Here is a 13,781-nt window from a genome sequence, read left to right on the forward strand (position 1 = left end):
CCCACAGAAGTTGGGGCTTAGTGTTGTTGTTGTCATTTGTTTCCATATATTGCTGGATCTCCATTTTGATTTGGTCATTGACCCATTGATTATTTAGGAGCGTGTTGTTAAGCCTCCATGTGTTTGTGAGCCTCTTTGCTTTCTTTGTACAGTTTATTTCTAGTTTTATGCCTTTGTGGTCTGAAAAGTTGGTTGTAGGATTTCAATCTTTTGGAATTTTCTGAGGCTCTTTTTGTGGCCTAGTATGTGTTCTATTCTGGAGAATGTTCCATGTGCACTTGAGAAGAATGTATATCCTGTTGCTTTTGGATGTAGAGTTCTATAGATGTCTATTAGGTCCATCTGCTCTACTGTGTTGTTCAGTGCTTCCGTGTCCTTACTTATTTTCTGCCCAGTGGATCTATCCTTTGGGGTGAGTGGTGTGTTGAAGTCTCCTAGAATGAATGCATTGCAGTCTATTTCCCCCTTTAGTTCTGTTAGTATTTGTTTCACATATGCAGGTGCTCCTGTATTGCGTGCATATATATTTAGAATGGTTATATCCTCTTGTTGGACTGAGCCCTTTATCATTATGTAGTATCCTTCTTTATCTCGTTACTTTCTTTGTTTTGAAGTCTATTTTGTCTGATATTAGTACTGCAACCCCTGCTTTCTTCTCGCTGTTGTTTGTCTGAAGTATGTTTTTCCATCCCTTGACTTTTATTCTGTACATGTCTTTGGGTTTGAGGTGAGTTTCTTGTAAGCAGCATATGGATGGGTCTTGCTTTTTTATCCATTCTATTACTCTGTGTCTTTTGATTGGTGCATTCAGTCCATTTACAATTAGGGTGACTGTTGAAAGATATGTACTTATTGCCATTGCAGGCTTTAAATTCATGGTTACCAAAGGTTCAAGGTTAGCCTCTTTAGTATCTTACTGCCTAACTTAGCTCACTTATTGAGCTGTTATATACACTGTATGGAGATTCTTTTCTTCTCTCCCTTCTTATTCCTCCTCCTCCATTCTTCATATGTTGGGTGTTTTGTTGTGTGCTCTTTTTAGGAGTGCTCCCATCTAGAGCAGTCCCTGTAAGATGTCCTGTAGAGGTGGTTTGTGGGAAGCAAATTCCCTCAGCTTTTGCTTGTCTGGGAATTGTTTAATCCTGCCATCATATTTAAATGTTAGTCGTGCTGGATACAGTATTCTTGGTTCAAGACCCTTCTGTTTCATTGCATTAAATATATCATGCCATTCTCTTCTGGCCTGTAGGGTTTCTGTCGAGAAGTCTGATGTTAGCCTGATGGGTTTTCCTTTATAGGTGACCTTTTTCTCTCTAGCTGCCTTTAAAACTCTTTCCTTGTCCTTGATCTTTGCCATTTTAATTATTATGTGTCTTGGTGTTGTTCTCCTTGGATTCTTTCTGTTGGGGGTTCTGTGTATTTACGTGGTCTGTTCGATTATTTCCTCCCCCAGTTTGGGGAAGTTTTCAGCAATTATTTCTTCCAAGATACTTTCCATCCCTTTTCCTCTCTCTTCTTCTTCTGGTACCCCTATAATATGGATATTGTTCCTTTTGGATTGGTCACAGAGTTCTCTTAATATTGTTTCATTCCTGGAGATCCTTTTATCTCTCTCTGTCAGCTTCTATGCGTTCTTGTTCTCTGGTTTCAATTCTATCAATGGCCTCTTGCATCTTATCCATTCTGCTTATAAATCCTTCCAGAGTTTGTTTCATTTCTGTAATCTCCTTTCTGGCATCTGTGATCTCCCTCCGGACTTCATCCCATTACTCTTGCATATTTCTCTGCATCTCTGTGAGCATGTTTATGATTTTTATTTTGAATTCTTTGTCAGGAAGACTGGTTAGGTCTGTCTCCTTCTCTGGTGTTGTCTCTGTGATCTTTGTCTGCCTGTAGCTTTGCCTTTTTATGGTGATAGGAATAGTCTGCAGAACTGGGACGAGTGACGCCTGGAAGGACTTCCTTTCTTGTTGGTTTGTGGCCCTCCTCTCCTGGGAGAACAGCGGCCTCTAGTGGCTTGTGCTGGGCAGCTGCGTGCAGACAGGGCTTCTGCTTCCTGCCCGGCTGCTATGGAGTTAATCTCCGCTGTTGCTGTGGGCGTGGCCTGGCTCGGGCAGCTGCTCCAAAGTGGTGGAGTCGCGTTGGAAGGGGAGTGGCAGGGAGGCTATTTATCTCCGTAGGGGCCTCCGTGCTCCCTGCAGCCCAGGGGTTAGGGTGCCCAGAGATCTCCGGATTCCCTACCTCTGGACTAAGTGTCCCGCCCTGCCCCTTTAAGACTTCCAAAAAGCACCCACCAAAACAAAACAACGCCCACCAAAAAAAATAATAATAATAAATAATAAAATTAAAAAATAAATAAAATAAGAAAAGAATAAATATTGGCCACTCATTTTTCTTTCTTCTCCGGCGCCAGCCTCAGGCACCTGCTCACCGGTCTTGCTGCCCTGTTTCCTAGTATTGTGGTCCCTATCCCTTTAAGACTTACAAAAAGCGCTCTCCAAAACAAAACAACAACAACAACAACAACAACAACAACAACAATAAAATGGCTGATTGCTTTTATTTTGTTCTCCGGCGCCAGCCTCCGATACCCGCTCACTGGTCTTGCTGCCCTGTTTCCCTAGTATTGGGGTCCCCGTCCCTTTAAGACTTCCAAAAAGCACTCACCTCAAGAAAACAACAACAAAAACAAAAACAAAAACAAAAACAAAACAAAACAAAAAAAATGGCTGCTCGCTTTTCTTATGTCCTCCGGTGCCAGGCCTCCGGTACCCGCTCACCATTCTTGCTGCCCTGTTTCCCTAGTATCCAGGCCCCGCACACACCCTGTGTCTGCGCTCTGGCCCGGATGGCTGGGGCTGGGTGTTCAGCAGTCCTGGGCTCCGTCTCCCTCCTGCTCTGCCTATTCTTCTCCCGCCCGGAGCTGGGAGGAAGGGCGCTCGGGTCCCACCGGGCCGGGGTTTGTATCTTACCCCCTTCGCAAGGCGCTGGGTTCTCTCAGGTGCGGATGTGGTCTGGATGTTGTCCTGTGTCCTCTGGTCTTTATTCTAGGAAGAGTTGTCTTTGTTATATTTTCATAGATATATGTGGTTTTGGGAGGAGATTTCCACTGCTCTACTCACGCCGCCATCTTGGCTCCCCTCTCGATAAAGATTATTTTTAACAAGGTCTGTTTGCACAGATTTTCCTTGGCTTTGACTCCCCATTGACAAGTGTTTCTTTTCTTATGGTACAAGGAGGGGCATCTTTCATATGGCAGTTTTTATCTTTTGTTTTTAAGAAGAAAAGGGGAGGTTAGAATATCATCTTTGTTTCTACTGTTTTTCAAGTGACTGTAGTTCAAAAATACTCTTTATGTAGAAGGTTTTTTTGGGGGTGATATATTCAGTTGTCCTTCAGCATCAAGATCAGAAAGGAAGAGGTAAAACTATATTTGTGGGATGATATGATATTATATTTAGAAAATCCTAATGAATCCACAAAACACCATTAAGGCTAATAAACAAGTTTAGCAAGGTTGCAAGATACGAAATCAGCATACAAAAGTCAATTTTATTTCAAAACACAAGCAGTGAACAATCTTAAAATGAAACAGAAAATTCCATTTCCAATAGCATCAAAAAGAAAAATATTAGAAATAAACTTAACAAAAAAAGGGCACAATGTGTATACTGAAAACTAAGAAATATCACTGAAAGAAATAAAACAATTTGTAAATAAATGACAGATAATCCATATTAATGGGTTGGAACACTTGGTGTTAAGACAGCAATCTTCCCCAAATTGATCAACAGATTCAATGCAATCCCTATGAAAATCCCAGCTGTCTTTCATGCAGAAACTAATCCTAAAATTTACATGGAAATGAAAGTGATGCAGAATAGCCTATGCAATCTTTAAAAAGAACAATATTAGAAGACTATATTTCCCAATCTCAAAAGTTACTACAAAACTACAATAATCAAGAATATGTAGTAGTGGAACAAGAACAGGCATGTAGATATGTGCAGTAGAACTGAGAATCCAGAAAGCAACCCTTGCATTTATAGTCAGTTAATTTTTGACCAGGGTCCCAAGAAAATTTATTGGGAAAGAATTGTGTTTTCAGTAAGTGGTACTGGGACAACTGGATATCCACGTGCAAAACATGAAGATGATCCCTCCTCCCACCACACACACACACACACACACACACATACACGCACACACACACACACACACACACACTTTAAAATAGATCATAGATCTATATACAGGAGTTAAAATTATGAAACTCTTAGAATAAACATAGGAATTAAATCTTCATGATATTGGATTAGTGAAAGCCTTCTTAGTTATATCAAAAACACAAATGACAACAACAAAATGATGATTGTGGACTTCACCAAAATTTAAAACTTGTGCTTCAATGGATACCATCAGAAAATGAGAAGAAAACCCTTTGATTTCAAATCATGTATCTGATGAAGGACTTGTATCTATAATACATAAAGGATAATTAAAACTCAAAAATTAAAAGACAAATAACCCAATTAAAAATGAGCAAACAATCTGAATAGACATTTCTATAAAGAATATATACAAATGACCTATAAACACATGAAAAGACGCTCAATATCATTAGCCAACAGGGAAATGCAAATTAAATCCACAGTGAGATATCATTTTATAACTACTGAGATAACCATAATAAAAAAGATGGACAGTAACGAGTTCTGGTGAGGAAGTGGCTAAAGTGAAACCCTTGAGCATTCCTGGTGGTGATGTAAAATGGTGCATCCACTTTGGAAAACTGTTTGCCCATTCCTCAACAGTTAACATAGAGTTAGATGACCTAGTAATTCCACTTTCACTTATATAGACAAAATAATTAAAAACTTGTATACAAATATTCATAGTAACATTATTCACAATAGACAAAAGGTGAGATCATAAAACTGATGAAGAGAATGTAATACAACCCTACACTGGAATATTATACAACCATAAAAGAAATGATATATACCATAAGACAGATAAACCCTGAAAACACTATGCTAAGTGAAAGAAGCTGTACACAAAAGAACATCCATTGTATGGTTCCATTTACATGAACTATCCGGAATAGGTAAATCCAGAGACAGAAAGTAGATTAATGGTTGAGGAGTGACTTCTCATGAGTATGGGGTTAGTGTTGATGGTTGCACAACTTTGTGAATATATGAAAGATTAATGAATGAAATATGAAAATAATAGAGTGATAGAATCATAAATAGAATATAATAAAACAGAATTACTATATGGCTTGTGTTAAACTTGTGCATTACACAAAGGGCTCTAGCAAAGAGTTGGCCCACAGCAGATATCAGTACTCCTGAAATATTATGGAAAGCGGATCTGGCAGCATGCCTTATCCAGGCACCATGTTTGCTGCTTCAGGCTCCCTACCAAAGGAGGATACGGTAGGAAGGAGGGATGCTTTGTTCCAGCGCCCTTTGGCTGCTATCAGAGCTTTGTAATATACTTGTGATCCTTTAACCTACCTACATCTTTATTTGAAAAACAGGGAGACAAATACTTATCAGTTTTAAAAAGTACTAAGAAATTATTACAGCATAAGAAATAAGATTTCTCCTGCTCACCTTATTTGTCCTTTGAAAATGAAGAGATGCTTTCAGAAAGGACACTGTCTGGTAGGCACCGACTGTTGGAAGAGACCTTTGGAACCTTCCTTTCTTTATGAACTACCTTACAATTTAGCACATGTGAACCTAAAGTAAAATGCCTTTTCCAAATTGATATTAAAATTCCATATAACTTCCCATCTGTCTAAAGTTAGCTGCTGAAATTGATCTAAGAGTTAATTCTTCATGTCAGTATTTACCCCTTTAGGGAAGATACTAGACCATTCATTCAAAAACGGTTCATTCAATAGGATACATCCTTCAATGGGGGTGATTTCCTATGGGTATTCCAACTAATATTATTGAAAGAAATAACAGAGAGAATAAGTTAAGCTGTTTACATTTACTCTTTAGAAAATTAAAATCACACCCAGAAAATCAGCCCTGCTTTCTCAATAAGCCAATCAATTAAATATATCCATGAGCTAATAAACTTCAAAAAGCCTAACTTCTGTCACTTTTTCCTTCAGGAAAAGTCTACTCTATTAATAAATGTCTATGTTAAATAAATATCCTTGCACTTCACAAAGTAAGAGCTTTTGAGACTATGCTCCAAATTTTTTCTTCTATTTTATACATATGCAAAAGACATAGAATATTAAAACTATGATCAGCTCTCACAAAAGTGTTTTCACTGCTGGAACTGTGCATCCGAGTTGCCTGGGGATCCTGACAACCTGCAGGTTCTGACGCAGTAGGTGTGGAGTGAGGCCTGTGATGCTGCTCAGAAGCCTCTCCAATGGTGCTGATGGTGCCAGTACAAGGGCCACACAGACGGCACGGGTCTAAAATACATCAGCTTCTGTTTTCCCGTTACTCCTAACTAAATATTTATCATATCTTTCCTATTACCTGACAACCAGGAATTTACAACAATGAAAGGTCTCTCAGATTGCAAGAAACATATGACCTTAAATAGACACACACACACACACACACACACTCTCTTAACTTTTGCAAATGACCTTACCTTCTCATTACAGGTTCATTGTTTTATAACACTACTCCCAGAGTATTGCAATTTTGGAGATAAAGCTTTCAAGAAATTAATGGATTTCTTGTTGTCAGCACTAAGGAACCTCCGTTTTACAGTGAAATTTGGAAGTATATTGATGGCATTTGTCTTTGCATTTCATAGGAAATAATCACCCAAACACTTGATTTTTACTTCACTCTTGGGAGAAGCAGTGTCTGCCCATTAAAGGAAGCAATGTGAGAGTGTTCTCTTCCACTCACCTTCTTTGGCTATTTCAGAAGCTTTTATTAGAATTCTGATGGCCTGTTTGTATTCTTTATTTTCTAGCATTTTGTCTGAGAGTAATCTGTAAGTCCTCAGGAGACTCTCGCAGGCCAGCAAGTTGAGAAAGCGGCCTGTCTCATCCTTCCATATCCGCCCTTGCGTCAATTGATGGAATGCTTCATAATGCTCAGCAGCTTCTAGAAGCTGACCTGAAGAATAAAAGCCATTCATAAACATAAACCACAAGCCAGAACATCTTTTCAAAACTTTTGTGTACGTTTTATGTTTTACTATCAAAGAGGGGAAAACCACGGAATACAGTCAGGGATTTCCAAGAATGAAGAGGATTTAAACTGGGAAAGGAGCTGTCTCAGTTTGGACCTCAGATTCAGCATTGACTCTGGATGGATCCCCTTTAGAGGGATGTATTTCAGCTAGTAGAAACTGACTAGGATTCCATATATCTAGAGTGTGTGAAAATCCAGTAATTATTATTAGTAGTAACATATTACTTAATCATTTCTTAATATTATATATGCAAGGCACTGTGCTATGCACTTTATATGCATTCACTTATTCTTCAAAACAGTCCTATGGAATAGGGATTGTTAAGATTCCATTTCAAAGAAGAGAAAGCAAGGTTAAGAATTTTGCCCAAGATTGTATGTCCATGGGTTAGTAGATTCAGGTAATCTAATTCCAGAACTGTTGCTCTCAACCACTATCCTGCCCTGCTTTCTCAACACACAGATACTCTTCCTTCTCAACAAGAAGTCAGGTATCTTGAGAAAGGATACAGCCGTTCCAAATTTCACATTCAAGTATTATGGCTCTTTAAACTACTTCTCAAAGTGTTGACTGAACTTATTTCTAAGCAGGCATTTGTTTAGTATGCTTAGTTTTGAATAATTAAAATGTAACTTAACTGCCTTTTTAAACAGTATTTTATCATGTGGCCCCAATATATCTTCTCAAAGCCAAAACTCTAATTAGCTGTAAGCCATTTCATACCTTGACATATGAGCAAGCACATTTCTGGAAGAGTAGTTTGCAGCTCCATGCGGTGGATTATAGTTTACTTGTGAAATGCCTTGTGGAAATGTTCATAATATCCTGTAATGTAAATACTCTTTATGGTATTAAAGTTACCTAATTGGAATGAACTGGAAAAGCAGTTATATCTAGTTATTCCCACAGTGGTAAAGAGTGAGAATAGACTCTAATCAGAAAATCTAAGTTCCTATCCAAGCTTTACTTTACCTTTCTTTGCTGTTTGGCCTCAGGCTAATTACTACCCTCTCTGTGCCTGAGTTCAGTTCTTCTGCAAAGTAGGATTATAGTGTAACCATTCAAAGTGCTATTATGAGAAATGAATTCATGCATGTCAATTATCTAATATAGAGTATATGATCAATAAACATAGCAACTGACATCAGTTGGCATGGTGATAATATTTTTAAAAAATCCAACAGGCCAACTGAAATATAGCCACAAATTTATACTTTTTTCCCTTTAAGTATAACTCTTAATGCAAGAAATGTAGATGAATCCTTATAATAATATAATCATAATTATATGATTAAATTAACCTATGCAGGTCATATCTGGCTCAATATATTTCTTCAAACAGGTTTCACTGGATCTTACAGGGTATTGCAGCCGCTGCCATGACTACTGTATAAATTTCCCTCTACTTCTGCACTGAATTTGTCATCCAACTTAGTATTGAAATATTAAAGAATGTACACATAAGAATAGTAATTGCAAAGAAACACAACAAACAGAGGTGAATAGTCAGCAAATAAATGCACAAAAATTCAGTAAGGACATGGCCAGTCTGACCTGGCACCATGCAGAGGAGGGCATATCACAAGGATACATACAGAAAGGGGAATATGTACTGCAGAGGTGTTTACAGACTTGTATTATGAAATTTTCAAAGGATAAAAGACTGCAAAGTCATAAATATCATATTATAGAAGAATATTTCATTACATGGACAGGTGTTTATGATAAGTGAAAATATTGGAAAACATCAGGAAACATTTACAAAGCACTATCAGTGTTACATGGGTGATGGATGGTTTCTTTTCTGCTTTTCTTTTTTCTTTCTGATTATTGGCATTTTCTAATGTTTCTCCCATCAAAATATGCTTACTTTGTAATAAGATATACATAATAGAAGCTATTTTAAAAATGATGCCCAATTCTTTTTCATTTTGATACAAATACTGAAGGTTGAAGTTCACTGCTCTCATCTATCTTTACATTTGACTGATGATTTTTCTCTTACTTCCTGCAAAAGCAGGCACAGTTTTCAATTCTTTACTGTAGCACCTCTCACCAGAAACACCTTTCACCAAATACTCACGACCCTCGTTTTTTTTAAAAACTCGAATGGAACATTGACATATATGTGTGCTATGTTTCCTCTGTTAACTATGTTTCTGCCTGTAAAGTATAGCTCCGTATTCCTAGGAAGATGGATACAAGGCATCCATCTATTCATAAGGTACAGGTGTATATTTCTCTTCAGCCATGTGAATAGGGAAAGGCAGATATACAGGGAAACATGAGTAAATCAGATAGTTCCAGAAAAAAACTGGGACTGTAAGAAGACCAGGAAGGACCTAAGGGCATCTGTGGTCACACACAATAACCAAATGGAAAAAGGATCCAAACGTGTGTTGTAAAATAACAGATTCACTAAGAATTTCAGGAGAGGAAGCTCTGGATAACTTAACTAATTACAATGTGATACAAATGAGACACATTGATGTATATAGTATATGAGAACTTAGAGTCATGTCCAAGATTTGATTTCATGGGAGCAGAAAGGGGAGGTAGGGAGAGGGAAGAGGAGAGCAGAAAGTGAAGAAAAGAGAGGTGGAGGAAATGGGGAAAGTGAAGAAAAGGTGAGGACTGTGTCTTTGTACTCCATATAAGCTAGATCTCCCTCTGTCTACTGATGTCATCCAGCATCCCAGACAGGTTGACTAAGCAGGAATGAAGTAAGGGAGGCTCTTGGGACACTGGTATCATTTGGTTACAGTAGAAGGCAGCCTTGAATGATTGAGAAATAATCTTTTCAGTTGAGTTTGAACTTTGCCAGAGTTTTGGGGGCTAGTATCAGTGTACTGCCTACCTCATGATTATTGGCCAAGGGTTTCTCCCATTCCTTATCTTATTTAACCTTCTCCAAACTGACAAAGTAACTATGATTATTACTTTTACACTAAAGAGGAAACTGAGGCTCATAAAGTTTAAATGACTCACAGAGCTAAAAAGTGATGTTTAGTTACTGAAAACCTGTATCACTTGGTTCCACCACATCAGCCACAAGTCAATGAACAAAGAGTCAAGAAACTTAGGTGGAGTAAATTACATTCTCTGAACATAAATCTCTCAAATTAAAAACAGTGTTTGAGTTACATCATTTCTAGTCTCCTCCAGCTCTATAAATCTGTGACTCTACTCAGGGGATCACAAATTACCTGTAACATAAAAGCCCAGATATTAGCCCCTGATATACTTCTGACTGGTTTGACATGCAACCAGCTATGCATCCCGTATTTCAAATCCCTACTTTCCCCTAAACCATGTGGGGCCATTCATGGGGGCACTGGAGTTCCTTGAGCATCCCAGACTCAGTCACCTGTGGACACACCCAGCTCTCACAGATTGACTTCTCCATCCTCACACTACTTTGTCACAAAGGAACTCACTGGGGATTCTGATCAGCACTATTTTAAACCAAGGTGCCTACGCAGAGGAAGTAGAGTTTTCTAGTCCTTCTTATATGTAGAGATTCATTTCTCAAGTTTTTGGTGGCAAATAGGCCAGTAAATAAGCCAGCAAGGACTTGACCCAAATGACCACACATGTACGAACGACTGGCTACGATTTCTAAAGGCTTATCAGAATTTGAAAATACATATTATAATAGGATATATTTGATTTAAAAAATATTAAAATATATGTCTATAGTATGAAGGTAGCACAGTAATTTAAATATGCAAGTTTTTTCCCTTTAAGCACTATTAACAATTATATGATTTCCATCCAATTTGTATTTTCAACTGTGAATAGGATTTTGTTGCTTTCTGAGCAAAGGCTCTACTATTAAGGCTAGATGTTTATTAAGACACAGATCCTGTTTTATCTGAAAATTTTAAATTTAATATAGTTGAGATATATTATAAAAGGTCATCAATATAGTGATCATTTTGACAAATCTAAATGTAAATATAAATGAAGATCATGAAAGAGATTTTCATATTTGGCTCATAGCTGCCATTTATAACTTCTTTGGTGTTCACATCCAGTCTCCTCTTTGTTACCAAATAAATTAAAAATATCAACCAAGGGAGATTTCTAGACCCCACCATCAATCTTATTAAAGGACAAGTGTCTAGCTAACCATCATCCTCAGGAATTATCATGTGGCACCATTATTTTCCATTGAGGAGGAAGGCAAGAAGAAGAATGATTACACCAAGTTATTCTAAAAATAAAAGTTAACTAAAAACAGAACAGGAAAGAGAAGGCCTTGGTAATATCCATAGATGTTAAAGGTTTCCTGAGGGGACATGAGCTTTATCATATTGAACCAGGAATTACCAGTAAATCTTCATCATTATAACTAACAAAGATCAGAGGAGTAACCATAATAAGAAAAACATATTTTTGCTCAACTAAATGCCTGGAATGCACAGTTCTATGCTAAGCAAAAATCCAGAGTCCGCTGATATTTCAAGTGAATCAGGGAAGGAAATGGAGCCAAGATGTTTTTTTGGGGGGACTAGCAGTGGTTCCACTAATACCATCAGTCATCAACTTACCTCAGTAACAAGAGGTAGTATCAGAAAACACTTCTTGGGATACACCCTGAACAAAATTGTTTAAAGTATCCAGTATGGATATAAGTATTCTAAACCTCAATTTTTTAGAAAACAATTAGATGACATCTCAATAAACAATAAGGAGGTTGCTGTGCATTTATAGGCTTTCACCTAAAGGAAAGTACACTATTAAAAACACGGCAAAGGAGTTTCACTTTACCTAAAGCCCACACAAACAAGAAATCCACCCATTTATTTAAAAACACAAACAAAACCCCAACAATGCTGTAAGCTGTAAAATGCTTGGTAGGATGTTAAGACAAACACTATGTAGAGAAAATAATATTTTATATGTTTGGGTATTATCCAAATTGTTGCTTACCCCCATTTCCTGCACATCTCTGAAAGTTTATAGATATTTGTTGTATCACAGCAGATGTCTAGTACAAATATTAAGCAAAGGAGAATGTATATGATCTCTCCCATTTTAGTTTTTTTTTTTAAAGTAGGAAGATTGACTAGATATTAACACAAATGGGTTTAAATGTGAAGCTGCCATAAAAGCAGGAACATAAATGTAATTCTCCCAGCCGCTATTTTGATGCACATTTTTGATTCCATGAATATTTTATGAAATGGCCCAAACTAAAGCCATATAACATTCCTGCATTACTGATGCTTGCGCCCGTAAGCTACGAACATTAGAGGCATGATTGAGTGCATTAAAATGAACTCATTCAGCAGTGCATTGATTACTTGGAGGGGGAGGGAAAAGGAAAAAGAAAAAAAAAGAAGTTGCTTCACTTAAGAAAACAGCACACAAATCTAAAGTTTGCAATATGATAAGGGTGAAAGCAAGTTTGAAAAAAATAATATTTCATAAAGAAAGTGTGACTCTGTCTAGACCTGACATTAATTAGGCAAGGTGTTAATTATGTCCAAAGATGGCTCCTGATATTGTTCAGGTAATTTAAAATGTCACAATTTCTAAGTAACCCATTGGCCTGCTTTAGCTCCATGCATCAGCAATTCTGAAAGTGGCTAATTATTTCCTTTTCTATCAACTTGTACATTTGCCAGTAAAAATAATACCACAGAAACAATTGCAGAAAATAATTTGACAGATTCATAAGGCCTATTTCTTCAGCAGCACTGATATAATTCTTAAGCATATTTTGTTCTAAATTGTGCACATTTGTTGAGGAATTTAGGGCAATATTCCACTTTATTTTAAAACAACCACCTAAAGGAACAATAAAGCTTTATGCATATTATTACATTTTAATCCGGAGCTACCAGACATCTTTGTTGTTAAGTTACTATTCCATATAATGTAGACAAAAAATCGGCTAGAAACAATATTGAACAGTAGCAAAAAGAGAAAAATGTTATTGCCCTTTTGTAAAAACAAAAGACATCGCTTTCCATTTCAGTTTAATGGCATGAACAATTTATATTATCTTTAGGTTTTACATTAAATTATGGCAATTATATTGGCACTACACATGCTGAAATAGTTAAGGGCTTGTCACCCTTCCCAATGGAAACTATCACTTTTAAGGGTTTATCTCTTGTCAGAGGTGGTTTGTTCTGCACCAGAACCCACTGCACACCATTGCAAAATGGAATGCTGGGAAACAAAGGTGTTGTTCTGTAACTCAATAGCATCTCTAATAAGCCAGGAAGGAAATGTGTCCCATAACTTGTGAATAGTTACTTCAGGATCCTTACAAGAAATTTAAGATGCTATTTAAAAACTGGAACCTTTTCTTTGTCATCTTGAACAAAGATTTCAGATAGACATACAGTAATGCTACCACACCCCTGTTAAAAAGTATGCTTTATTAAACCAGACAGTGAAGAGGATTCCAGAAAGGCAGATATGAAAGAAACTCACCAAGGGCTTTATCACTGACATTGGCAATACTAATAAGTTAATTTTTAAAATCCAGAAAATTTTCCTGGACTTCTAAAATATTCTGAAGGAATTATTACTGTTGTGATTTTTTAGATAGCTGAATCGTGGTCAGTGATGGA

General features: G+C 37.2%; 1 protein-coding gene across 1 annotated transcript in view; it reads right to left on the bottom strand.

The window, feature by feature from the left end:
- Positions 1-13,781, bottom strand: part of TTC29 (tetratricopeptide repeat domain 29) — a 268,223-nt gene that overhangs the window by 180,249 nt on the left and 74,193 nt on the right. The window contains exon 7 of the mRNA XM_036889136.2: positions 6,900-7,112. Within this exon, the coding sequence (XP_036745031.2) occupies positions 6,900-7,112 (213 nt within the window). The remainder of the gene's footprint in view (positions 1-6,899; positions 7,113-13,781) is intronic.

This window comes from Manis pentadactyla, chromosome 1, assembly GCF_030020395.1.
Source record: "Manis pentadactyla isolate mManPen7 chromosome 1, mManPen7.hap1, whole genome shotgun sequence".
Classification (NCBI taxonomy): Eukaryota; Metazoa; Chordata; class Mammalia; order Pholidota; family Manidae; genus Manis; species Manis pentadactyla.